Below are 25,600 nucleotides of genomic sequence, written 5' to 3' on the forward strand. Positions count from 1 at the left end.
TCTCTTGACCTTGTGATCCACCCGCCGCGGCCTCCCAAAGTGCTGGGATTACAGGTGTGAGCCACCGTGCCCGGCCTGTTGTGTATTACTTCTGCTTAGAAAAGAAGCTGTTATCATTCCTACTTCCTGGAAAGGTTAGTAGGAATGACGCCAAACACTTCCGAATCCTAACTGTGGACAAGTCAGTGACTTCAATGGATGGAGGACTCACTGCCAGCCACCTGGCCTGTGTGAGATGACCTCATGTGACAGGAAGTGACAGAGGAGGTTAGGTGGCAGTGTGGCAAAGATGAAGAAATTGGAGCTCCAGGAGTTCCAGGAACTAGCCCAGGGGTGCAGGCTTGCACCTCACAGGCTTGCTTTCAAACCGAGGCTCTGCTTCCACGCCCATGCCTTTTCCACTTTATGATCTGCTGGGTTTTATTTGTTCTGTTACGTGTCTGCAACCAAACTGAATTCCTCGGTGGCACAGTCCTTCGTTTTTCTCATTTGTAGCCTTCATTCCTAGAGCACTGTAGGAATTCAGCAGTTATCAGCTGAGTGACTTTCAGTCCCTCTGATCCAAGATGGACCTATTACAAATATTCTCTAATAGTAGTTCTCAAGCTCTGTAGTCACAAGACCCCTGCACTCTTAGAAAGAGGACCCCAAAGCATTTTTGCCTATATGGGTTAAATCTACCAAGTCCACCGTGTTAGGAGTTAAAACTGAGTGAAATAATAAATCCACAGTATGTGAACATAAATGACATATTTTGTGAAGATACTTCTATTTTCGAAACAGGTGAGAAGAGTGAGGGACCTTGGTTTATGTTTTTACAAATCTCTTTATTATCTGGCTTAGCAGAAGATGGCTGGATTCTGCATCCAATCTGTTGCCATACATGGTTTTGATTGAAGTGTATAAAGAAACTCTGGTCTTATACAGACATGGAGTCGGAAATGTGAGGAATATTTTGATAGCCTTTTCAGATAGTTGTAGACATTCTTAATGATATCCTCATATTGACAAATGGTAGTTGCTTTAAGGGTTACAATTACAAATGACAAATGATAGTTTCTCTAAAGGTTAGTAAAAATGTGGAATCTGTAACCACACGGGTGAATTTTTTCTAGTCTGTTATATTAAAATCTGCTTTACCTATGCTGGATTTTGTAGCACTACGTATTGGTCACTTAGAAAATACTATTCACAGAGTGATACAGATCTTCCAAATGTTGGCACTGTTTTTTGAGACATGGCCTCACACCACTCACCCAGGCTGGGGTACAGCAGTGTAATCACGGCTCACTGCAACCTTGACTTCCCAGGTTCAGGCGATTCTCCCACCTCAACCTCCCAAGTGGCTGGGACTACAGGTGCACGCCGCCATGCCCAAGCTGATTTTTTTGTGTTTTTTATAGAGACAGGGTTTTACTGTGTTGCCTAGGTTGGTCTTGAACATCTGGGTTCAAGTGATCTGCCCACCTCAGCCCTCCAAAGTTCTGGGATTACAGGTGTGAGCCACTGTGCCAGCTGATACATTTTCCTATACAATGTCAAAAAGTACCTTTGTTAACATAAACATCACTGTAATCAGGAAAGTCTCTAGCTATTGGGAATCGTGTCAAGTTCACCGGGACAGATACAGGTCTTCAAATTGCTAATCTTCACATGAGAGCAACAAATACCGTTGCTTGTTTTTCTTTAAGTGACAGGCTTTTGTTATGTTTTGTTTTGTTTTTTCCTCCCAGAAAATGTCTGCTGAATACTCAAGTTTGAATAATTACAGCATTTCAAATAAAAATGGTGTTTTGTGAAAAAAGCAGCTGGCTCAGCTCACAGCTGCAGTAGTTGCACAAGTGCTTTTCCTTGAGAGAACCACTGAGTGTATTTCAGTGTCCAGCAGAAGGGAGAATCCAAAAGTACCTATCCTCTGGCCAGCCATGGTGGTTCTCACCTGTAATCCCAGCACTTTGGGAGGCCAAGACCAGGAGGATCACTTGAGCCCAGGAGTCCGAGACCAGCCTGGGCAACATGGCAAAACCCTGTTTCTTTCTTTTTTTTTTTAGATGGAGTCTCACTCTGTTGCCCAGGCTGGAGAGCAGTGGTGCGATCTCGGCTCACTGTAACCTCCACCTCCGGGGTACAGGAGATTCTCTTCTACATTTTGATTATGTTGGGGTTATTATTTGAGATGTTGATTATTATTTGTGGAGGTGTGTTTTGTGGAGTTTGATTAGTAATGGATGAATGAAATACATTTTTATATACTAGAGTATAGTGAATTTGAGTGGGCTAGGGAGGTTGTTAGTTGTTTTAAGGGGTGATTGTAGCTAACCACAACTCTTTTTCTGGTATTTATTTAGTATAGATTTAATAACAGAGTTTTAAGTTAACATGCTTGTGGATAATTAACATGATTAAAAGAGTGGTTTTATGAATGACAAAAGGTTTTGGGTTTGGAGCTTATAGTAAACACTATTAATGGGTAATTTTTTTTTTTACTTTTTTTTGAGAGGGCTATTTAGCACAAAGTTTATATGAGTAAACAAATTAGAGTAGGGACAAAGGAATATGGGGTAAACAGACTTTACTGGGGAAGCTTTTATTATTATTATTATTATTTATTTTTTATTTTTTTTTTTTGAGACAGAGTCTCACTCTGTTGCCCAGGCTGGAGTGCAGTGGCGCAATTTCAGCATTGCAACCCTCACCTCACAGATTCAAGCAATTCTTTGCCTTAACCTCCTGAGTAGCTGGGATTACAGGCATCCACCTGTAATTAGCCACCCACCCGCCTGGCTAATTTTTGTATTTCTAGTAGAGACGGGGTTTCACCATCATGACCAGGTTGGTCTTGAACTCCTGACTTCATGATCCACTGGCCTTAGCCCCGCAAAGTGCTAAGCTTACAGGCATGAGCCACCGTGCCTGGCTTATTATTTTAATTTTTATCCTATGATTTAAAGCTTTAATATAAGAACTGGCTGCTTTTAGTTTGTTTTATTAAAACCTTTGGCTTTTTAAAAGGTTTGAGACTAATTTTATATTTTTCCCTAATATTTCCCTAATCCTTTGCCAGCCACCTCGAGTGAATCCCAACATTCTCTAGCCTCAACCTCTTGGTAGCTGGGACTACAGGCATGTGCCACCCCGCCTGGCTAATTTTTTGTATTTTTAGTAGAGACGGGGTTTTACCATGTTAGCCAGGATGGTCTCTATCTCCTGACCTCATGATCCGCCCACCTCGGCCTCCCAAAGTGCTGGGATTGATTGCAGGTGTGAACCACCGTGCCTGGCTGCAAAACCTCATGTATACCAAAAAACACAAAAATTAGCTAAGCATGGTGGTGCACACCTGTAATCCCAGTTACTCTGGAGGGTAAGGTGGGAGGATCACTTGAGCCTTGGAGATGAAGACTGCAGTGAGCTGAGATTGTATCACTATACTCTAGCCTAGACCAGTGAGTCAGAACCTGTCTAAAAAAGAAGTTTGCAACATTTTGTGTAATGGAAATTTCTTCATTTTGATTTTGGTAGTGGTTACATAACTACAAACTTGTCAAAATTCATATAATTGTATACTAAAAAAGGATGAAATTTAGTGTATGTAAGTTTTACCAACAGATCTGATCACTGCTCCCTGCTTTCCCCCACAAAATGTCAGTGATGTTACAGCAATATTTCTGAAATAATTGATGAAACGGGACTGGGCGCAGTGGCTCATGCCTGTAATCCCAGCACTTTGGAAGGCTGAGGCGGGTGGATAGCCTGAGGTCAGGAGTTCAAGACCATCCTGGCCAACATAGAGAAACCTTGTATCTACTAAAATACAAAAAATTAGCTTGGTGTGGTGGCGGGCGCCTGTAATCCCAGCTACTAGGGAGGCTGAGGCAGGAGAATTGCTTGAACCTAGGAGGCAGAGGTTGCCGTGAGCCGAGATCATGCCATTGCACTCCATCCTGGGCAGCAAGAGTAAAACTCCTTCTCAAAAAAAAATAATAATAATTGATGAAACTTTTCACACACACACACATATATATGTATATGCACACACACACACACACACACACACACACATATATATATATTTTTTTAGATGAAGTCTTGCTCTGTTGCCAGGCAGGAGTACAGTGGCATGATCTCAGCTCACTGTAACCTTTGCCACTGGGTTCAAGCAATTCTGCTTCAGCCTACCAAGTAGTGGGATTATAGGTGCCTGCCACCATGTCCAGCTAATTTTTGTATTTTTAGTAGAGACGAGGTTTTACCATGTTGGCCAGGCTGGTCTCGAACACCTGACCTCAAGTGATCCACCAGCCTTGACCTCCCAAAATGTAGGAATTACAGGTGCGAGCCACTGCACCCAGCCTGATGACACTTTTCTGTAAGAGTAACTTATAGAATCAGACTTTTTTTATACAATGAAATATGCTTTGTGTTAGCCGTCAAATGCCTTCTAGAATTTTAGTTCGTATTTATATAGAAAATATGGTGGGTTTTTTTGGGGGGGGGGTTGTTTGTTTTAAAGACAGTCTCGCTCGGTTACCTAGACTGGAGTGCAGTGGTGTGATCACAACTCACTGTAACCTGAGCTCCTGGGCTCAAATGATCCTTCTGTCTCAGCCTCCCAATTAGCTGGGACCATAGGCATGTGCTAACATGCCTGGCTAATTAAAAAAAATTTGGGGGCCAGGTGCACTGGCTCACGCCTTTAATCACAGCACTTTGGGAGGCTGAGGCAGGTGGATCATGAGGTCAGGAATCAAGACCATCCTGGTTAACATGGTGAAACTTCGTCCCTACTAAAAATACAAAAAATTAGCTGGGTGCAGTTGTGAGCACCTGTATTCCCAGCTACTCAGGAGGCCATGGCAGGAGAATTGCTTGAACCTGGGAGGTGGAGGTTGCGGTGAGTTGAGATCGCGCCACCGTACTTCAGCCTGGCTGTTGAGTAAGACTGCACCTACAAAAAAACAGTCTGTAGAGACAGGATCTCACAGTGTTATGCAGGCTGGCCTTATAAAGTATCACTTTATATTAATAGCATTTTATATATTTAATAACATTTAATTTCCTCTAACCTGTCTTCTATGACCTTTCAGCTGGCATAATGTATTTCAGTTGGCATAAGGTCCTCAAAACTGCTTTGAACCCTTTGTGAGGGGAGACTGTAATATGAACTTACAGAGCTGATCATGTTCACAATACTGTTATAGAAAGTTCCATTCCATTGTTTGTGATAGAATTAGTAGTAGACACCATGCAGCATATTTCTGTTTAGATCTTTATGGATGCCTCCTGGAAGTCCACGTGTTTACTGCGTCATCCCTGAGCCTGCCACAGTGCACACTAAAGAGAACATGTTTTTAAAAATTATGCAGATTTTAAGATGTTTCTTGTCAAAGTGGATGTAGCATGAGAGGGATGTTAGTAGGGACTGTTTTCCGGTCGGTCAGATGATCTCATGCGGTGGGCTGAGGCTGAGGCTACCGAGAGTGAAAGCATGTGTGGTAAGATACAAGTTGACCTAAGCATAGCTTGCAGGATGACGCTGACATGTCCTAGGGGAGGTTCGTTCTTTAGCCTGGTGCTGATGTGAGCTGTGACTGGACTTTTTCTGCCAGGGGCTCTGTAACTCCCAGCTGGTGTTGGAGGAGCCGTCTTCCATTGTGCAGCTGGATTACAGCCAGAAAGTGCTGCTCATCTCTACTCTGCAAAGAAGTCTGCTCTTTTACACTGAAGAAAAGTCTGTAAGGCAAATTGGAACACAACCAAGGAAAAGGTAAGTTTCACAGGTTTTCCAGTTTGGCCTGAATGCTGGGCCTTGTTGTAGAAGGTGCTTCGGGGTTTTCTGTTTGATGAATGCAAGCCCACAGCGGCTCCAAGCCTGAGGTTCCTGGTGGGGCCGGTGCCTGCCGAGGATTCCTCCCCCCAGAGGCAGACAAGAAGAGTGGTTCCTCTTGTCACAGAGCTGCAGGAGCCTGCACACGCAGCCACTTTGCCTTGCAGGGTGCCACAGTTGGCCTGGAAAAGCCTCAGGAGTGGCCTGGTCTGCCTGTTCCTTGTGTAGGCTCCTCCACCCAGCTCTGGTGAGGAGTCAGGGTCGTGGGGCTCACTCGTTATTCAGCACCTGTCTGCCGCGCAGCCCTGTGCACTGTGGCAGGCTCAGCAGTGATGTGGCCAACCTGGCAGATCTGAGCCCTCCGTTGTGGAAATGGACATGCAGATAGAACACTTGTTGACGGTTGTGTCAGCTGCTGTGGACCAAAATGGACTGGGAGACATGGGAAGATTGGCAGGCATTGATGAGGCCCCGAGGCTGGTGGTGTCCTGGAGAGCTGGGCGAGGCAGACAGGTGGGGCCAGCCTCTGTGGTCATAGCCACCGTTTGTTGTTCTGGTTCTGGGCTTTGCAGCAACACAAAAGTTGATTGTCTTTTGGTATATGGACAGAGGATGCTGTGTGAGTTTACACACAGTCTTGTCCAGCTGAAGGGTCAAGGCAGACATCCTGAAGGCATGGCTTCCAGGTTGAGAGATCGTTCCTCCTTTGACTGATGCTATGGAGGAAGGGAGTGAGGAGTCCGCTTGCCGTGCCAGCTGTGTGGGAAAAGGCAGCTGGAACACCTGGGGGACCCGTAATTCATCCCCACCCTAGCCCGTGAAACACACCTGTAGGACTCTGCAGCGAGTTTGCATGGGGATGGGGTGAGGAGGGGGAGGCAGAGTGGTGAAGCCGACCCCTCCTTATGCTGAGAAGGAACACTGGGGCCAGTGTGGGGGTGGGCACAGAGCACAGCATCAGCACAGATCATGAGTTGATGAGTCTACAGTCATGGGTTGTCGACTGGCCGATGGGAGCTGGAGTTCTAATCTCGTGTCGCCCAGGAAAGGGCACCATTTGCCTACATAGAATGGGGGGCAGGGTAGCTGATGGTCACCGCACATGGGGAGGGTTTGTGGCTGGCCTTGTGGAGAGCGACAGCAGGGACTGGGAGACATGGTGAGATTGGCCCTGATGTCAATGAGGCCCTAAGGCTGGTGCCATTGGTGGTGACAGGCCGTCCTGGAGAGATGGGTGAGGCAGACAGGTGGAGCCAGCCTCTGTGGTCGTAGTCACCGTCCATGATTCTGGTTCTGGGCTTTGCAGCAACACGAAAGTTGACTGTCTTTTCTGCGTGGCAGCCCTGCAGCCATTAAAAGACACTCCCATCCCTCCCCTTTGACTTCTGTTTTCCATGCTGAACACCTTCTTAATCCCATCAACAATCTGGCCTTTTATATCTGCAGCCTCACTACTGGCCCCTGGAGAACGCAGGGGAATTTATGGTCCTGCAGATCTTAGTTCTGGCATTCCCTCTGCCAACATCCTGTTCCTCTGGCATTGTACCCTGGTTCATGTGTCAATGTCTTACTGCACTGTGTCTTTTTGGAAGGAAGGCAGGGTGTAAAGAGAGGGATTGAAAACCGATTACCTTTCAGGTGGGTCCTATTCCCAACAACTTCTCTTAAAATCTGGCCCTTGGCTGGACACAGTGGCTCATGCCTGTAATTCCAACACTTTGGGAGGCCGAGGCAGGCAGATCACTTGAGGTCAGGAGTTCAAGACCAGCCTGGCCAACATGGTGAAAACTTGTCTCTATTAAAAACACAAAAATGGCTGGGTACAGTGGCTTACGCCTGTAATCCCAGTACTTTGGGAGGCCAAGGCAGGTGATCACCGGAGGTCAGGAGTTTAAGACCAGCCTGACCAACATGGAGAAATTCTGTCTCTACTAATAATACAAAAATTAGCCGGGTGTGGTGGCAGGTGGCTGTAATCCCAGTTACTCAGGAGGCTGAGGCAGGAAAATCGCTTGAACCCAGGAAATGAAGGTTGCAGTGAGCTGAGATTGTGCCACTAAGTTCCAGCCTGGGTGACAGAGTGAGACTGCATCTCAAAACAACAAAAACGAAAACAAAAAAACAAACTTGGCCCTTTATCCTCTTGTGTGGAGACCCAAGCAGTTCCTGTCAACCTCTCCTGGTGCATCTGTTGAGTCTTTCAGGAACAGTGATTGAAAACATACTCTGCCCCGGAAACTGTTACAGGATGCAGAAACAATAAATATGTCCCTATGTCCCTTCTCAGAAGGAGAGAGATTTTATTGAGCCCTGGAGAAATGGGGGCTAGTAGAATAAAAGGAAATGTTTTTAACGTGTATCCGAAAGGCTTGCGTTCTGCTGTAGACTATTGTGTGCGTCTGTCCCTGGAAGCAGTGCTTCCCCCACAAGTGTTCAGTGAATGGTACTGGGCATGTACACGGGGACATGGCAGCGAGTAAGGAGGCATCTAGGAGACAAGGCCTCTGCCCCCAGACACAGTGGGAGGGACCTCGGGTCAGCAGGATGAGAGGAGAGGCATCAGTGCTGTGAAGGGAGTGGTCAGGGTGAAACATGAGGGAGTGCTGGCGAGGGGCAGAATGTTGCCTTTGGATAGGATGGTCAGGAGAGGCCTCTACCAAGGCGGTGATATTTGATCTAAAGCCTAGGAAGAGCTGCTGTAAGAACAGTCCAGGCTCAGGGAACAGCATATGCCAAGACCTCAACTGGGCCAGGCTTAGATGTTCAAGAAGCTAGAAGGGACTAGGGCACTGGCTGCTGCGAGAGTCCAGGGGAGCGGCGGGGAGGAGGCTGCCGCGCGAGTCCAGGGGAGCGGCGGGGAGGAGGCTGCCGCGGGAGTCCAGGGGAGCGGCGGGGAGGAGGCTGCCTCGGGAGTCCAGGGGAGCGGCGGGGAGGAGGCTGCCTCGGGAGTCCAGGGGAGCGGCGGGGAGGAGGCTGCCTCGGGAGTCCAGGGGAGCGGCGGGGAGGAGGCTGCCTCGGGAGTCCAGGGGAGCGGCGGGGAGGAGGCTGCCTCGGGAGTCCAGGGGAGCGGCGGGGAGGAGGCTGCCTCGGGAGTCCAGGGGAGCGGCGGGGAGGAGGCTGCCTCGGGAGTCCAGGGGAGCGGCGGGGAGGAGGCTGCCTCGGGAGTCCAGGGGAGCGGCGGGGAGGAGGCTGCCTCGGGAGTCCAGGGGAGCGGCGGGGAGGAGGCTGCCTCGGGAGTCCAGGGGAGCGGCGGGGAGGAGGCTGCCTCGGGAGTCCAGGGGAGCGGCGGGGAGGAGGCTGCCTCGGGAGTCCAGGGGAGCGGCGGGGAGGAGGCTGCCTCGGGAGTCCAGGGGAGCGGCGGGGAGGAGGCTGCCTCGGGAGTCCAGGGGAGCGGCGGGGAGGAGGCTGCCTCGGGAGTCCAGGGGAGCGGCGGGGAGGAGGCTGCCTCGGGAGTCCAGGGGAGCGGCGGGGAGGCTGCCGTGGGAGTCCAGGGAAACCATTTACTGAGATGGACACTGGGGAAGGCTGGGCCAGAGGTCAGGACATGAGGAGCTCTGCTGTGGACATAGGGAGTTTGACAGGCCTGTCAGTGGCCACGTGGGAGTCACTGAAGAGAGTTCTATGGTCAGGTCTGGAGCCCGAGGAAGAAGTCTTGGCCAGAGGGGAAAATGAGGTCACCAGATACAGATGCATTGACACCTTGACATTGGATGAATCCACGCAGGGAGTATCTATCCATTCAGCGCTGGAGCTTTGCACTGAGCCTCTGCACTGCTCCAGGTACTCCTCATCTGGGGACAGCTGTGAACAAGGAAGAACAGACCTCTAGTCTCGGGGAGCTGCATGCAGAATGGTGAACAGATAAACATGTCAGAGGTGCAGAGCCAGAGACGGGGGAGCAGGAAACACCAGTGTCCCTTTAATAGGATGGCAGGGAAGCCTCCTCTGAGGAGGTAGCCTGGGCTGATTCCTGAAGCAAGGAGGCAACTAGTGAGAGAAACCTTTGGACAGAAGCCCTGGAGGCAGAGGGTCCTGCGCATCGAGGATCTGAGCATCCAGCCGGCTCTGTGGAGCAGGGAGCAGGGCGCAGGGAGCCCCCTCCCATCAGCTTTGTGGGCCCTGTCCGGGGGGCTTTCAGTCCAGTGCTGTGGCCAGTTACAGAGGGCTGTGGCCAAGCTGGGGAGGTCACTCTGGCTGTTGTTTGGAGTATACTGGAGAGGGCAGGTGTGGCAGCTCAGCAGGGCCAGCAAGAGCTCTGGGCGATCCAGGTGGGAGATGGCAGGGTGGGGCAGGATAGGTGGGGGACTGCTTCCAAGGCAGGGCTGACAGATTTGCTGCCACGTTGATTCGGGGATGTGAGAGGGACGAGTTGGAGATGATTCCCAGGTCTGTGGTCTATGCATCTGGCTGAGTGGACATGCCGTGGATGAACGCTGAGACACCTGAAGGCACAGGGAGGAGGAGATGACACAACCTGCTGTGGACCCCCGTGTCCTGTCCCCACAGCAGAGAGCTGGCATGGGAGGTGGGTGGCGGGTATGCCTCTCGGGGAGCTGTGCATGTAGCCGCTGGCATGCTACAGGAGCTCGCATAGGGAGATGTGGGGAGGCCTCATGTTCTAAAAGAGGAAACAGCATCAGGAGAGAACAGGAGTTGGGGGGTCAGAGGAGTCGGAGGCCACGTGGAGGGATATAGCAGCTGCTTCGAGACCCAGGGCTGGGGTCACTGAGAGGGGCCTGCACAACTCTTCTCGTCCGCAGGGCTAAGGGACTGGAAGGGCTGAAAGAGGAGTGGACAGTGAGTATGGACAGCTTTGGGGAGGAGTGTTTTTGTAGAAGAGAACAAAGAGAAATAGTTGGGCCCAGGGGCACCATGTGTCCTGTTGGGAGTTTTGGGAGAGGGACCGTGTGGCAGCACGTTGGTGTGTGACGCGGGTGCCTGTGGAGGGAATGCAGTGCTGGTGGGGACAGAGTGCAGGCGGTGGCCTCAGTTGGGCCCTCTCATGGGCAGCAGCCTAGGGGTTGACCAGAAACAGGCCAGAGACGTTCTTCCGGAGGAAGGCAGGGCACTGAGCACAGGACAGGGCGCAGGCAGGTTGGGAGGCTCCGGTAGAACGAGGGGTCCTCTTCCCATCGAGTCTGTGAACCTCTTCAGACCAGATGACATGGGTGTTCCATCCAGAAAACCTCGGAGACCGCAGCCACCCCCACCTGTGGGTTTGCTGTGCTGTGCATTTATGTTGCATTGTTTCATGTGTCAGAGCCCTCTGCGTACCTGTCACTATGTCTGCCGTGTGCTCAGGAAAGTCTTCCCTGGCAGCAGCCCTTGCCCTGGGGAGGAAGGAGGAGATGAAGCAATCTGTAGATACGATGCCCGCATCTGGGTAAGAGCCAGTAGCCAGTTCTGGAGGCCTGGCACCAGCCCATCTGTTTGGATGGTGGTGGGGGTTTAGCTGCTGAGATCTCTGGCAGAGCTTCTGTGGATCCTTCCTCTCGCCCAGTTTAGACTTTCAGGCCCCCATTTTGGGTGCTGCGAGCTTTGAGCATATTAGATCTGTGGCACCATACATTATGCACACAATCAAAAAACGCTATTTTAGAAACAAAACTAGAATTTGTTCAGAAAGTCAGAAAACACTCCTTTCATATCACCGTGGCCTATAAAAGGAGTTAAAGGTTTTTTTAAGTCATTAATGAGTTTTCTGGAAATCATCTCTACTGAAATTAAGAGATTACGTTAAATTTTTTATGATTTTGGAATCCTGCAATGCGTAGACCTTAAAAGTTGGAGTTTCAGTGTCAAATTCAGAAAGTACGAGCAAGTACTGCAGAATCGCACTGCAAGTAATGGTGGCTGAGGCAGGGCTTCGGACAGTTTGTACCTGGCTCTGGTTGGTTGGTTCTTCACAACCGCTGCCTTTGACCAACCCACTCACCACACATTTCAGAAGTTTTTTTTTTTTGAGACAGGGTCTTGCTCTGTCACCAAGGCTGGAGTACAGTGGCATGATCACAGCTCACTGCAGCCTTGAACACCTGGGCTTAGGTCCTCCTCCCTCTACCTCCAGAGTAACTAGGACTACAGGCGCAGGCACCACCATGCCCGGATAAATTTTTAAATTTGTGTCACCCAGGCTGTTCTCAAACTCCTGGGCTCAAGCAGTTCTCCCTCCTTGGCCTCCAGAATTGCTGGGATTGCAGGCGTGAGCCACCACGCCCAGCTATTCAGCAGTTTTAGAGCCAGCCACTCCCAGGACTGTGCTCCGCAGGGCTCCTTTCCCCTTTCCTCCAGGGGAACAGTCTGCTCGGTGTTGAGGGCCTCGCCTTCTCGTGCCAACTCAGACGCAGCACCTTGATCTGAGCTCCCTGAGCAGCTCTTTGAGCCTCAGATGTGGTGCCTCCAGATGCTGGCGTAATTGCTCGGGTGGGTCAGTCGTGGTGTTGTGAGACAGGCTGCGGACCTCATCTTATTTATTCTGCATTTTACCCACAGCACCAAGCACTGTGTCTTACAGAATGTAGGAATCACTAAATGTTTGTTAACGTGAGTGCTTTAGTTACATAAGATGAACCAGTCAAAATGGAAATGACAAGGGATTTTTCAAGGGTCCTATAAATAGAAGGAAAACATTTAAAAATTGGATCCCCAAGAGAAACTGATTTGACAGGAAAGGCAGGAGGAAGAGGTTTTGGGCCGCCTTGCCAGAATTCCTCTGGGTTGCTGTATTTAGAGGACCTCTCCAGAATAAACCCACCAAAGGCAGTAATCAGATATGATGCTGTTTACAGAACTGTCCATGAAAGATCCACGGTGTCAAAACACCCTTGGTTAATCCTAACGATCATGATTTCAAAGCTGAATTTGATATATGATACCCTCCTTGGACCCTGTCCAAAGGGATTTAGTTACTGCAGTGCCAGAGGGACCTGTGAGATTCTGGTGTGTGGAAAAACCCTGCAAATAACTGTCTGTGTGCCTGTGTGGGTGGGCCCTGGGCGGTCTCCGTGTGCTGCTGTGTGGGTGGGCCCTGGGCAGTCTCCGTGTGCTGCTGTGTGGCTGGGCCCTGGGCGGTCTCCGTGTGCTGCTGTGTGGGTGGGCCCTGGGCGGTCTCCGTGTGCTGCTGTGTGGGTGGGCCCTGGGCGGTCTCCGTGTGCTGCTGTGGGGGTGGGCCCTGGGCGGCCTCTGTGTGCTGCTCAGTGCAGGGAGCATGGGAAGAGGCAAAGCACAAGTTGACAAGGTCTAGTGGGGAAGCAGTGACACAGAGGCAGCTCTCAGCTGTGAGCTGCTTGTAGCCTCATTAGGACAGTTGAACATTTATGGGGACTTAGTGTCACAAGCATTGCTTTTGTGCTTCACGTACGTTCTCATTCATTCCTCACGTCAGCCTTTGAGATGGGAGTTACTCAGCCTGGTTTACAGATGGGAAACGGGTCCAGAGAATTTCAATAATTGCATAAACCGTGTACCCACTAAGTGTCAGGGCTGGACATCGAGCCCAGGGCTTGCTCTAAAACCAGTACTCTTTCTGCTGTTCACAATTCAAGAAATATTTGGGAAAAGGAATCAGTCAGGTGTAGGGCTGAACTGAAATGCTTACATTTGAACTGTGGTAGAGCCTGAGAAATAAGGAGAACTCAGATTGCCAGTGGGAGTTCAGGTTGGTAGAATCATTAAAAAAGCTTGAAGTTGTCGGGCTGGGCGTGGTGGCTCATGCCTGTAATCTCAGCACTTTGGGAGGCTGAAGCACGCGGATCACCTGAGGTCAGGAGTGTGAGACTAGCCTGGCCAACATGGCAAAACCTCATCTCTACTAAAAATACAAAAATTAGCCAGGCGCCCCAGTGCGGGGGGGAGGGGGGGGGCGCCTGTAATACCAGCTACCCAGGCGGCTGAGACAGGAGAATCCGTTGAACCCGGGAGGCAGAGGTTGCATTGAGCCGAGATCATGTCATTGTACTCCAGCCTGGGCAACAAGACCGGAAAAGAAAAGAAAAAGCTGGAAGTTGTCTTCTAAACTTGAATATGCTCTCAGCAACCTAGAAATTACCCTCAGCACACCAGTTCCGCTCCTGAATGTCCTTGACAGACTCTGACACGTGGGCTGGGGCGTGTCCAGACATACTCATGGCACAATTGTTCAAAATACTTTTTAAAAGATCAATAATTGAAATACTAATCATCAACATTAAGTGAATAAATTGTGGAATGCATTAAGTCCTCATTTAATGTCATTGATAGGTTCTTGGAAACTGCAGCTTTAGCAAAACAGCATATAACAAAACCAGTGTGTTTTCCTCGCCAGCGTTGTTGAAGGAAATGATGTTGTCTGAGGACCTGCTCTGTGTCATTTCGCTTACAGCTGTTGTTTCCAAGAACCTGTGGCCGTTGAGTGAGGACTTGCTGTACCATACAGCAGTAGAAATGAATGAGCTCGACAGCTTCCTTTTATCAACAAGGAGAAATCTGAGAAACATAAGTGAAAAAAAGCAAGTTGCAAAAGTACACAGTTAGCATCATACATTTTAGTAAAAGGGAAAGATAAACAGTACTAAATTATCTTGTGTTTAGCAATGCATAGATACGTGATTAAACCGGCAATAAAAGCGAGGAAACGAGAAAGGCAAACTGCAGTCCACTGGCTCCATCTGGGGCACAGGGGGCAGGAAGTATCAGGAACACAAGAGGCCACTGGCTGGGTGACCGATGATTTATTTCCTAAGTTGAGGGGTGGGTTCTCGGGTACGTTTCATTGCTGGGCTTCGTAACTGCATGGATCTATGTACAGGTGCACAGCTGTGCCCTGCGTAACGACACTTCACTCAGTGGTGGACCGCCTGTATGACAGTGGTTGCAGAAGACTATGATGGAGCTGAAAAGATTCCTGTCACCTGGTGTCTTAGCGTCACACATTATGTTTTCTATGTTTAGATATGCAAGCACTCATCACTGTGTTACAGCTGCCTGCAGTGTTAAGGACAGTCACAAGCAGTACAGGTTTGCAACCCAGGGGCAATAGGCTAGACTGAGCTTGTCCAACCCGTGGCCCAACAAAACTTTGTAAATTTTCTTAAAACATGAGACTTTTGGGCCAGGTGTGGTGGCTCATGCCTGTTATCCCAGCACTTTGGGAGGCCGAGGTGGGTGGATTACTTGAGGTCAGGAGTTCAAGATCGCCCTGACAAACATGGCAAAACCCTATCTCTACTAAAAATACAAAATTAGCAGGGCCTGGTGGTACACGCCTGTAATCCCAGCTACCTTGGAGACTGAGGCGAGAGAATTGCTCGAACCTGGAATCAGAAGCTGCGGTGAGCCGAGATCATGCCATTGCACTCCAGCCTGGGCAACAAGAGCAAAACTCTGTCTCAAAAAAAAAAATTTTTTGTGTGTGATTTTTTAAATTTGCTCATCAGCTATTGTTAGTGTATTTTATATGTGGCCCAAGACAGTTCTTCTTCTAGTGTGGCCCAGGAAAGCCAAGGGATTGGACACCCCTGGGCTAGACTGCATGGGTGTGTCATAGGCTGTGCCATCCAGGTTTGTGTAAGTACACTCTATGATGTCCACGCAACAGATACATCGCCTAATGACATATTTCTCAGAACGTCCCCAATCACTAAGTGACCCACGACTATATATATAGCATATTCTTTTGTCTGTGTACCGATATTTCGTAATTTCAGAAAGAAAAAATATCAAGCTTGGGGACAGGAAGGGACATTGGTGCCTCTGATGGGTTTAGAGAAATTCTGAAAGGGCAGCAATATAGATGGGTTGCTGTGAAGCTCATTTATTCAGGATGTGGGGTGAGCACAGCAATCAGATGTCAGAAGCAACAGAATCAGAGCAGGGACAGGATGAGCACACCTGGATTCTTCACCTTCTGCCTCAGTTTCCTCTCCTCCAAAACGGGAGTTGTGATAGAGTCATGTGTCCCTTAGCAACAGGGATATGTTCCGAGGCATGCTTTGTTAGGTGATGTTTTCATTGTATGAACAGCATGGTATGTACTGACTGGCTTAGGTGGCAGGTACAGCCTGCTCCACATCTGGGCGAAATGGTGCAGCATGTTGTTTCTGGGCTACAGACCTGCACCACGAGTGACTGTACTGAATACTTCAGGCAGCTGTAGCACAAAGTTAAGTGTTTGTGTATCTAAACATAGAAAAGCTGCTATAAGAATATGGTATTATGATCTTATGGGACCACTGTTGTATTTGCAGTCCATCATTGACTAAAATGATTTGTTGTTGTTTTTGAAACAGTCTTGCTCTGTCACCCAGACAGGAGTGCAATGACATGATCTCAGCTCACTGCAACCTCCACCTCCTAGGTTCAAGCAATTCTCCTGCCTCAGCCTCCCAAGTAGTTGGGATTCTAGGCATGCGCCACCATGCCCAGCTAATTGTTGTATTTTTACTAGAGGAGGGATTTCACCATGTTGGCCAGGCTGGTCTCGAACTCCTGACCTTGGATGATCCACCCGTCCTGGCCTCCCAAAGTGCTGGGATTACAGGCATGAGCCATTGCGCCCAGCCTGACTAAAATGTTACGTGGTGCGTGACTGTATCTGCCACACATGGTTGTTGTGAGGATTTGACACGAGAAGGGATCAAGTGCCAGGTATGGTGCCAGCTATGTGAGTACTCAGTGACTGATTCCCTGTGCGCTGACGGGGCACACACCTGCCAGGGTGACTGATTCCCTGTGCGCTGACGGGGCACACACCTGCCAGGGTGACTGATTCCCTGTGCGCTGACGGGGCACACACCTGCCAGGGTGACTGATTCCCTGTGCGCTGACGGGGCACACACCTGCCAGGGTGACTGATTCCCTGTGTGCTGACAGGGCACACACCTGTTAGGGTGACTGATTCCCTGTGTGCTGACGGGGCACACACCTGTTAGGGTGACTGATTCCCTGTGTGCTGACGGGGCACACACCTGCCAGGGTGACTGATTCCCTGTGCGCTGACGGGGCACACACCTGTTAGGGTGACTGATTCCCTGTGCGCTGACGGGGCACACACCTGTTAGGGTGACTGATTCCCTGTGCGCTGACGGGGCACACACCTGCCAGGGTGACTGATTCCCTGTGTGCTGACGGGGCACACACCTGCCAGGGTGAGGCACACACCTGTTAGGGTGACTGATTCCCTGTGTGCTGACGGGGCACACACCTGCCAGGGTGACTGATTCCCTGTGCGCTGACGGGGCACACACCTGTTAGGGTGACTGATTCCCTGTGCGCTGACGGGGCACACACCTGTTAGGGTGACTGATTCCCTGTGCGCTGACGGGGCACACACCTGCCAGGGTGACTGATTCCCTGTGTGCTGATGGGGCACACACCTGTTAGGGTGTGGTAGGGCCTCTGGGTACAGGGATGACAGTGTGGTTTAACAGTAGAAAGAGTGGAAAATGTATTATTTTCTTAGCCAAAATTCTTGTTGTACTTAGTAATAGGTGTTGACAGCTGCATTACTTTGACTCCGTCCATGTCTGTCTGTTGTTCTTTCTTTCTTCTAATTTTAGTACTGGGAAATTCGGTGCGTGTTTTATACCAGGACTCTGTAAGCAAAGTGATCTAACCTTGTATGCATCACGGCCCGGGCTCCGGCTGTGGAAGGCTGATGTCCACGGAACTGTCCAAGCCACCTTTATCTTGAAAGATGCTTTTGCCGGGGAAGTCAAGCCTTTTGAACTGCACCCGCGTCTGGAATCCCCCAACAGGGGAAGTTGCAGCTTACCTGAGAGGCACCTGGGGCTTGTTTCCTGCTTCTTTCAAGAAGGCTGGGTGTTGAGTTGGAATGAGTATAGTATCTATCTGCTAGACACAGTCAACCAGGTAAGTGAAGGGATGCTGCCACATCTTTGGTGTCAGTGGGCAAGAGAAAATTTCTCTATATGCTGCTCAGGGCTCTCAGAATGCTAAAAGGAGCAGTATTGATTTAAGCTTGATTTTCCTTTGGGCCAGTCAAGGAAATCAAATGAAGGTTTGGTAATTTTTATAGATTTGAAAAAAAATTTGGTTTTGACATTTAGGTCCAATTATCTGCCCAGAAATTATGAAGGTTTTTTGTATGTAAGCACAAAATTAAACTTGTTCTTTTTTGGGGGGGAGGGGAACTGTGTCCTCCTCTGTCACCCAGGCTGGAGTACACTGGCATGATCTCGGCTCACTGCAACCTCTGCCTCCTGGGTTGAAGTGATTCTTCTGCCTCAGCTTCCCGAGTAGCTGGAATTATAGGCACGCACCACCATGCCTGGCTAATTTTTTTGTATTTTTAGTAGAGACAGGGTTTCACCATGTTGGCCGGGCTGGTCTCGAACTCCTGACCTCACGTGATCCACCTGCCTCAGCCTCCCAAAGTGCTGGGATTACAGACATGTTTTTTGTTTTTTGGGTTTTTTGAGACAGAGTTTCGCTCTTGTTATCCAGGCTGGGGTGCAATCCCATGATCTCGGCTCACTACAACCTCTGCCTCGCCTCCCAGGTCCAAGAAATTCTCCTGCCCCAGCCTCCTGAGTAGCTGGGACTACAGGCATGCGCCACTACACCCGGCTAATTTTGTATTTTTAGTAGAGACAGGGTTTCATCTTGTTGGTCAGGCTGGTCTCAAACTCCCAACCTCAGGTGATCCACCCATCTTGGTCTCCCAAAGTGCTAGGATTATAGGTGTGAGCCACTGTGCCCAGCTTGGTCTTGTTCTTTATCATCTATTTGGGTCATGTTTTTTCTGACTACTAAATTACTGTGAGCACATACAGTGATAACTCAAATATGACAGACGCAGTAGCAGAGACCGGGCTCAGTGAGCCAAGATTGCACTCCAGCCTGGGTGGCAGAGCGAAACTCTGTCTCAAAAAGACAAACTGAAAGCAGAAACAGCAGCAGAGACCCTCAGTCCCTGGAGGGCCCCCGCCCCGCCGCGCGCCCGTCCTGTTGTGTCGCCCGCCGTCTCACGCGAATGGAGCCGCATCATTTTGCCACTTGTTCATTTGTTTGTTTGTTTGTTGTTTTTATTCTGTTTTCTTTACTTAGCAACATATCTTGGGCAAATTTCCAACATCATTAAACTCATGGTAGGAAACAATTTCTGCTTAAATCAAGATGATAACAGATTATCATTAGGGACAGATTCAGGAATTTTAAACAAAGTTGTTTAGATTCAGTTTCTCCTTAAGAGCAGAGTTCTCGCTCTTTTTAAAATAACCTCCCTATATGGGTACTGGGTTATAACTCGGGGGAAAAAAAAGAGAGAGAGAGAGAGAAAAAAATAATCTCCCTGCTTCACCCTCTCAGCTCCTCACCCCCAGACTCAGATCAGGCCCTGTCCTGTTCACATTCCTCCATTCTGAGCTCAGCAGGCCTCTGACAGATGACAGACACCCCATTTCTTATAAGCAGAGCCTCACTATAGAAAATAAAGGATTTTCGGTCAGGCATGGCTCATGCCTGTAATCTCAGCACTTTGGGAGGCGAGCCAGGTGTATCACCTGAGGTCAGGAGTTCAAGACCAACCTGGCCAACATGGCAAAACCCCATCTCTACTAAAAATTACAAAAATTAGCCAAGCATGGTGGCATGCGCCTGTAGTCCCAGATACTAGGGAGACTGAAGCAGGGAGAATTGCATGAACCTGGGAGGCAGAGGTTGCAGTGAGCTGAGATCACGTCACTGCACTCCAGCCTGGGAGACAGAGTGAGACTCCATCTTAAAAAACAAAACAAAACAAAACCGAAAAGAAATGGTTTTCTTATATGGTGTGTGTCAGCAGAAAATGAAGTCATCTTCCCCTCTTTGAAGCCTTCTTAATTATTATCAGCCATGCCTGGTAATACTGGTTTTGCAGAAAGAAAACTGGCCTGGGAGGGCAGGGGGCAGAACTAGACTCGACTCTTCTAGCCTGGTTCTGCCTTTAAGCAAGAGTCTCTTACCGGCCTGAGCCTGGTTTCCTTTCCTGTAAAATGGTGTGGGGGTGGAAGAAGCATCGACTTAGAGGGATCACCAAGGGCCTTTTAGCCTTGAGTTTGTTTATTTTATAAGGGATATTTTGAAAGGGATCTTTGCACCCTTTCCTCAGTTAGAGAGAACTTCTTTCGCTGGGTGCCTTTTGAACTTACGCGTGCTTATTAATTAGTAATTTGTTTTTTTCATCTGAGCACTTACCCAGTGCTTTACCCAGTAGGTGTAATTACCTTCATTTTATAGGCAGAGAAGTGGAGACAGGGGACTGTCTGGGACAGATGTTGCAGTGACAGCGTGACTGGCAGCTTTCAGAAACAAATGTTACGTTGCAGCGGTCCGTCAGTTATTTAAAATTAGCAAAGAACATAGACTCTCCTTATCTTCTACAACAGACTAGTCTCTTATTTGCACTGCTGACTGCAAAGCAAAGACTTCTTTAAGTCAAAGTGAGCTCAGGATGTCCTGTGTTGTGTTGCCACCCGCTTTCAGATAATGCTGGAGGAACTCCCTTCCCTTCGTGTATTCATTTGAAACCCATGAGTTGCGGTGCACGCTGACCTCTCCTGCAGGAGTGCACACAGCAGGGCACCCAGATGTCTCAGCACATTATTCCAGCCCAGGAGTGGGGCACCAAGCGAAGGTTTGGATGAGGTGCTGTGAACCCTGAGAACCCTGGGCATTGCAGCGGAGGCGAGCGTGTCAGAGGCTGCTTCCCATGGAGGTGGCATCTGGAGAGAGCTGGAACTCCCCCAGTGAACAGGGACAGGAAAGGAATTTGAGCAGAAAGAGAAGCACATGCCAGACGCATGAGCCATGGAGGAACAGGGCTGGGACTGGCCTGGCAGGGCTGGCGCACCTGCAGCAGGGGTGGCATGTGGGTCGGAGATGACTGAGGCCCCACCCTGCCAGGGTCCCGCTCACCAATCTGTCAGATGTCACCTGACTTTGGATGGAATTACTCTAGGAGTTTTCAGAAAGTTGCCATAGTAAAGTGCAGTTATCATTTGACTGATTTTTGGACCCTCTCATATGCATTTTTATACTTTGAGCTCTTACCGTTGTTTAGTTTTATGACTTTTTTTTTTTTTTTTGGACAGGCTACAATTGCTGGTTTGGAAGGATCTGGTGATATTGTGTCTGTTTCATGCACAGAAAATGAAATATTTTTCTTGAAAGGAGATAGGAACATTATAAGAATTTCAAGCAGGCCTGAAGGACTAACATCAATAGGTTTGTATTTATTATGAAATGTGCCATGTGTATGATGGGAAGTACTATACTCTGTTGTTTGTAATTGTGGTTAATAATTGATCAAACTTACCACTGGGCCAGGCACAGTGGCTCACGCCTGTAATCCCAGCACTTTCGGAGGCTGAGGTGGGTGGATCACTTAAGCTCGGGAGTTCAAGACCAGCCTGGGCAACATGGTGAACCCCTGTCTCTACCAAAAATACAAAAAGTTAGCTGGGCCTGGTGGCGTGTGTCTGTGGTCCCAGCTACTCGGGAGGCTGAGGCGGTGGATCGCTGGAGCCTGGAGGCAGAGGTTGCCGTGAGCCAAGATCACAGCACTGCACTCCAGCCTGGGTGACAGAGTGAGACTCCATCTCAAAACCAAAACCAAAAACTTACTATTATTTTGCTAAACTGTTGCAACTTTATTTAAACATGGAGGATTTGGAGGGTTTTCTCTGAGTCTTTAAATAATGTTTTCAGTACATTTCCTGAAAGTTACCTACTTTAAGGCTTACATCAGATAGTCTCACATTTGATGGAGTTGCTTTCATGGTTGTGGAAGATGGGGAGATTGAGAAAGGAGGAAGGAAAAATCAGAAACCACTTTATTGATCCCTGTCTCCGTCTGAGACAGTATGTGGGATTAATGCTCCAAAAGACATAGATTTGCATAAGGTTTTAGATTTAAATCTGGCATCTGGGACATGCCATTTACCCTGAGCTCAGTTCTTCCTGGTAGGATGATTTTTCTCTGTGCTTTTGACATTTTTTGGTAATTCATATAAGCCCAAATTTTAATGAGCAAAGAATCCTAACATGTGTCCTGTGCAGACATCCACATGCTTTATGTATTCAGGTCCTCGGGGAGTCTTTCCTAATGCTGGCAGCAGCAGCCATGTGGACCCACCACCCTCCTCCTCACTGCCGTTGCCTCTGAAGTCAGAGAGTTGCCCTCTCTGGGGTGAATACTCCAAAACATAATTTGTGTAAGAAGTAAATGAGCTCTGACTCTTGAGTTTATGAGCTGGGGAACCTCAGACAGTATAATCAAAGGGGCAGCACGGCTTTCAGGAAGCGTGGTGACTTGGAGCCACCAGGCTAAGCTCTAGACCTTTGCTGCCCACACAGCTTTCTGCAGTGATGAAAATGCTCTCATCTGCCCTGTCTGATAGGCAGGCACTGTCCATGTGTGGCTGCTGAGTTCTTTCAGTGTGGCAAGCGCAGCTGAGGGATGAATTTTAAATTTTGTTTAATTTTTTTTTTTGAGGTGGAGTCTTGCTCTGTATCCCAGGGTGGAGTGCAGTGGAGCAGTCTCTGCTCACTGCAACCTCCACCCACCAGGTTCAAGTGATTCTCCCGCCTTAGCCTCCTGAGTAGCTGGGATTACAGGTGTGCATTACCACGCCCAGCTAATTTTTTGCATTTTAGTAGAGATGGGGTTTTACCATGTTGCCCAAGCTGGTCTCAAACTCCTGAGCTCAGGCAATCCGCCCACCTCCACCTCCTGAAGTACTGGGATTACGGGCATAAGCCACTGTGCCTGGCCTAAATTTTGTTTAATTTTGATCAATTTGAATTTAAATAGTTACAAGTGGCTGGTGGCTGCCTATTGGACTGGGCAATTCTAGGCAAGATCCACCATTAACTTGTGTAATCTTCAACAAGCTGCTTCAGAGCAGAGTCTGCCCCTCCAATTTCTGGTGCACACTCGATAGGCTACAGTCTGCCCCTAACACATGCCCTCAATAGAATGGGGGTGCTTCAAGGACAGGAATTCCTGTGCCTCGTGGCCAGCAGCCAGCCCTGTCTGACATTCAGAGGGTCCCTGATAATGAAAGGATGGCGAATGGATCAACGTGGGCTGCGGTCCTGGGTTGAGGGTGCTGCAGCTGGGACTGCTCTGGCCGGAAGGATGAGTCCACCGCAGTGGGACGCTCACTGGCCCTTGGTATCAGGACAGGGGACAGGGACTCACATGCCTGCTCCTTACTCTGCCTGGATGCTGACTGTGTAGTAATGGACTTCTCTGTCTTGCATTTGTTCTAATGGAAAATTACCTTTCCCTCTTTCCATTTCAAGAAATTTAATTATAGGTACACGTGTATTTTTCCAATGCCCTTTGGGTAATGCTAAAGTATGTTCAGGGCATCATCTTGAGTATGAAGCGTAATTAAGCTGTGTTGTTATATACAGGCATCTCTCACGCAGAGTGAGAAGTGCTGTATTCTTCGTGGTATTTTTTTCCTTTTTTGTTTTTTGAGACAGGTCTCACTCTGTCTCGCAGGCTGGAGTACAGTGGCATGATCTCAGCACACTACAGCCTCCACCTCCCAGCTCAAATGATTCTCCTACCTCAGCCTCCTGAGTAGCTGGGACTGCAGGCATGCATCACAACACCCTGCTAATTTTTTGTATTTTGCTAGAGACAGGTTTTCGCCATGTTGCCCAGGCTGGTCTTGAACTCCCGAGCTCAAGTGATCTCCCCACCTCGGCCTCCCAAAGTGTTGAGATTATAGGTGTGAGCCACCGCACCCAATCTGTCCTTACTATTGAGTTGCTTTAAAAAGACAGCTATGGCAAATTACTTTACTGAATTTAATATATGAGCTTCTTAGAGAACAAAAAACTCCTTTGTGTGAGTCAGTTTTGCTGGTTTCTATGAATTTAGAATCGTTCAGTTCTCTAGCCGGCTGGCGCCTCTGTGACAACCGGTATTTAGGGCTCCCAGACCTGATTAAGTGCACATCAGCTCTCTCGGATAACCAGTGGTAAAACCAGACTCTTCTTTCTCAGTGAGAGATGGTTTGGAGGTGTCCGGATGCTCAGAGCGAGTCCACGTGCAGCAAGCAGAGAAGCTGCCAGGGGCCACCATTTCTGAGACAAGGCTCAGAGGCTCTTCCGTGGCCAGCTCCGTGGCCAGTGAGCCAAGGAGCAGGAGCAGCTCACTCAACTCCACCGACAGTGGCTCTGGGCTCCTGCCCCCTGGGCTCCAGGCCGCCCCTGAGCTGGGCAAGGGCAGCCAGCCCCCCTCGCAGAGGTTCAACGCCATCAGCTCAGAGGACTTTGACCAGGAGCTTGTCGTGAAGCCTATCAAAGTGAAAAGGAAGAAGAAGAAGAAGAAGACAGGTACCCTCTGTCGCTGGCACTACCTACCTGGGGGCAGTCTTTCCAGATTCTCTGGGAATGCTACTGCTCACTGAGTGAGCACTGGCCCATTCATCCAGAAGCAAAGAACACATACATTTCTTCCCCAAAGGAGCTTTACTGCAAAATACTTCACACATTAACAGAAAATACACACACACACACACACACACACTGTAAGGTCTAAATGATGATGGGACATATACCTGTGTACTCACCACCCTGTTTAAAGGATCTTGGTATTGTACTTTTCAATATTTAAATTAAAATGTTGACTTATCCATGTATACCATTGATTAAACCATCGATTCTGTGAGCCTGGGCGGAAAGTTGTGGAAACAGGAAGATCTATGCTGGTAAATAGTTGAGACATTTTATGTTTAGTGTTGGATATGCTACCAAATATGGGATTTAACATGGAATATTTTTCTGTTTTTTTTTTCAACATTTAAATACAGGGGGTTCATGCACAGGTTTGTTACATGGGTACACAGCACCCAGTGAGCACAGTACCCAGTAGGTGGTTTTGGCACTGCCTCTTCCTCTTCTCCCGCTCTGGTCCTAAGCCCAGTACCCAGTAGGCGGTGGTTTTGACCATGCCTCCTCCTCCTCTCCTGTTCTGGCAGTTCACATTGTCTGCCGTTCCCATGTTTACATCCATGTGTCCTCAGTGTTTGACTCCCACTTCTAAGTCAGAACATGCAGTATTTGATTTTCTGTTTCTGCATTAATTGTTTAGGATTATGGCCTGCGGTTCCATCCATGTTGCTGTAAAGGACAGGATTTCATTCTTTATTTTTATTTATTTATTTATTGAGACAGAGTTTCACTGTTGTTGCCCAGGCTGGAGTGCAGTGGCACGATCTCAGCTCACTGCAACCTCCACCTCCCAGGTTCAAGCGATTCTCCTGTCTCAGCTTCTTGAGTAGCTAGGATTACAGGTGCCTGCCACCATGCCCAGTTAATTTTTTGTATTTTTAGTGGAGATGGGGTTTCACCATTTTGGCCAGGCTGGTCTTGAACTCTTGACCTCAGATGATCTGCCCACCTTGGCCTCCCAAAATGCTGGGATCACAGGCATGAGCCACCGTGTTTGGCCTGGATTTCATTCTTTGCTATGGCTGTGTAACGCTGAATTTGTTAAAACCTTTTTCTCCTTGGTGCCTGTCGATCCTCTCTAGCTAAAGATGACTGCAGGCCGGGCGCGGTGGCTCACGCCTATAATCCCAGCACTTTGGGAGGCCGAGGTGGGTGGATCACGAGGTCAGGAGATCAAGACCATCCTGGCCAACATGGTGAAAACCCGACTCTACTAAAATACAAAAGAAATTGCTGGGCCTGATGGTGCACGCCTGTAGACCCAGCTACTCGGGAGGCTGAGGTAGGAGAATCACTTGAACCTGGGAGGTGGAGGTTGCAGTGAGC

General features: G+C 48.9%; 1 protein-coding gene across 5 annotated transcripts in view; it reads left to right on the forward strand.

The window, feature by feature from the left end:
* The window catches only part of TECPR2 (tectonin beta-propeller repeat containing 2), a 129,992-nt gene that overhangs the window by 39,713 nt on the left and 64,679 nt on the right, over positions 1-25,600 (forward strand). For 4 of the 5 annotated variants that reach the window (XM_002754294.7, XM_035261565.3, XM_078335793.1 and 1 more), the window contains exons 5-8: positions 5,610-5,767; positions 17,362-17,674; positions 20,896-21,028; positions 23,825-24,157. In XM_002754294.7, the coding sequence (XP_002754340.2) occupies positions 5,610-5,767; positions 17,362-17,674; positions 20,896-21,028; positions 23,825-24,157 (937 nt within the window). The remainder of the gene's footprint in view (positions 1-5,609; positions 5,768-17,361; positions 17,675-20,895; positions 21,029-23,824; positions 24,158-25,600) is intronic. The other variant, XM_035261568.3, reaches the window with a different exon arrangement.

This window comes from Callithrix jacchus, chromosome 8 (assembly GCF_049354715.1).
Source record: "Callithrix jacchus isolate 240 chromosome 8, calJac240_pri, whole genome shotgun sequence".
In the NCBI taxonomy this organism is placed as follows: domain Eukaryota; kingdom Metazoa; phylum Chordata; class Mammalia; order Primates; family Cebidae; genus Callithrix; species Callithrix jacchus.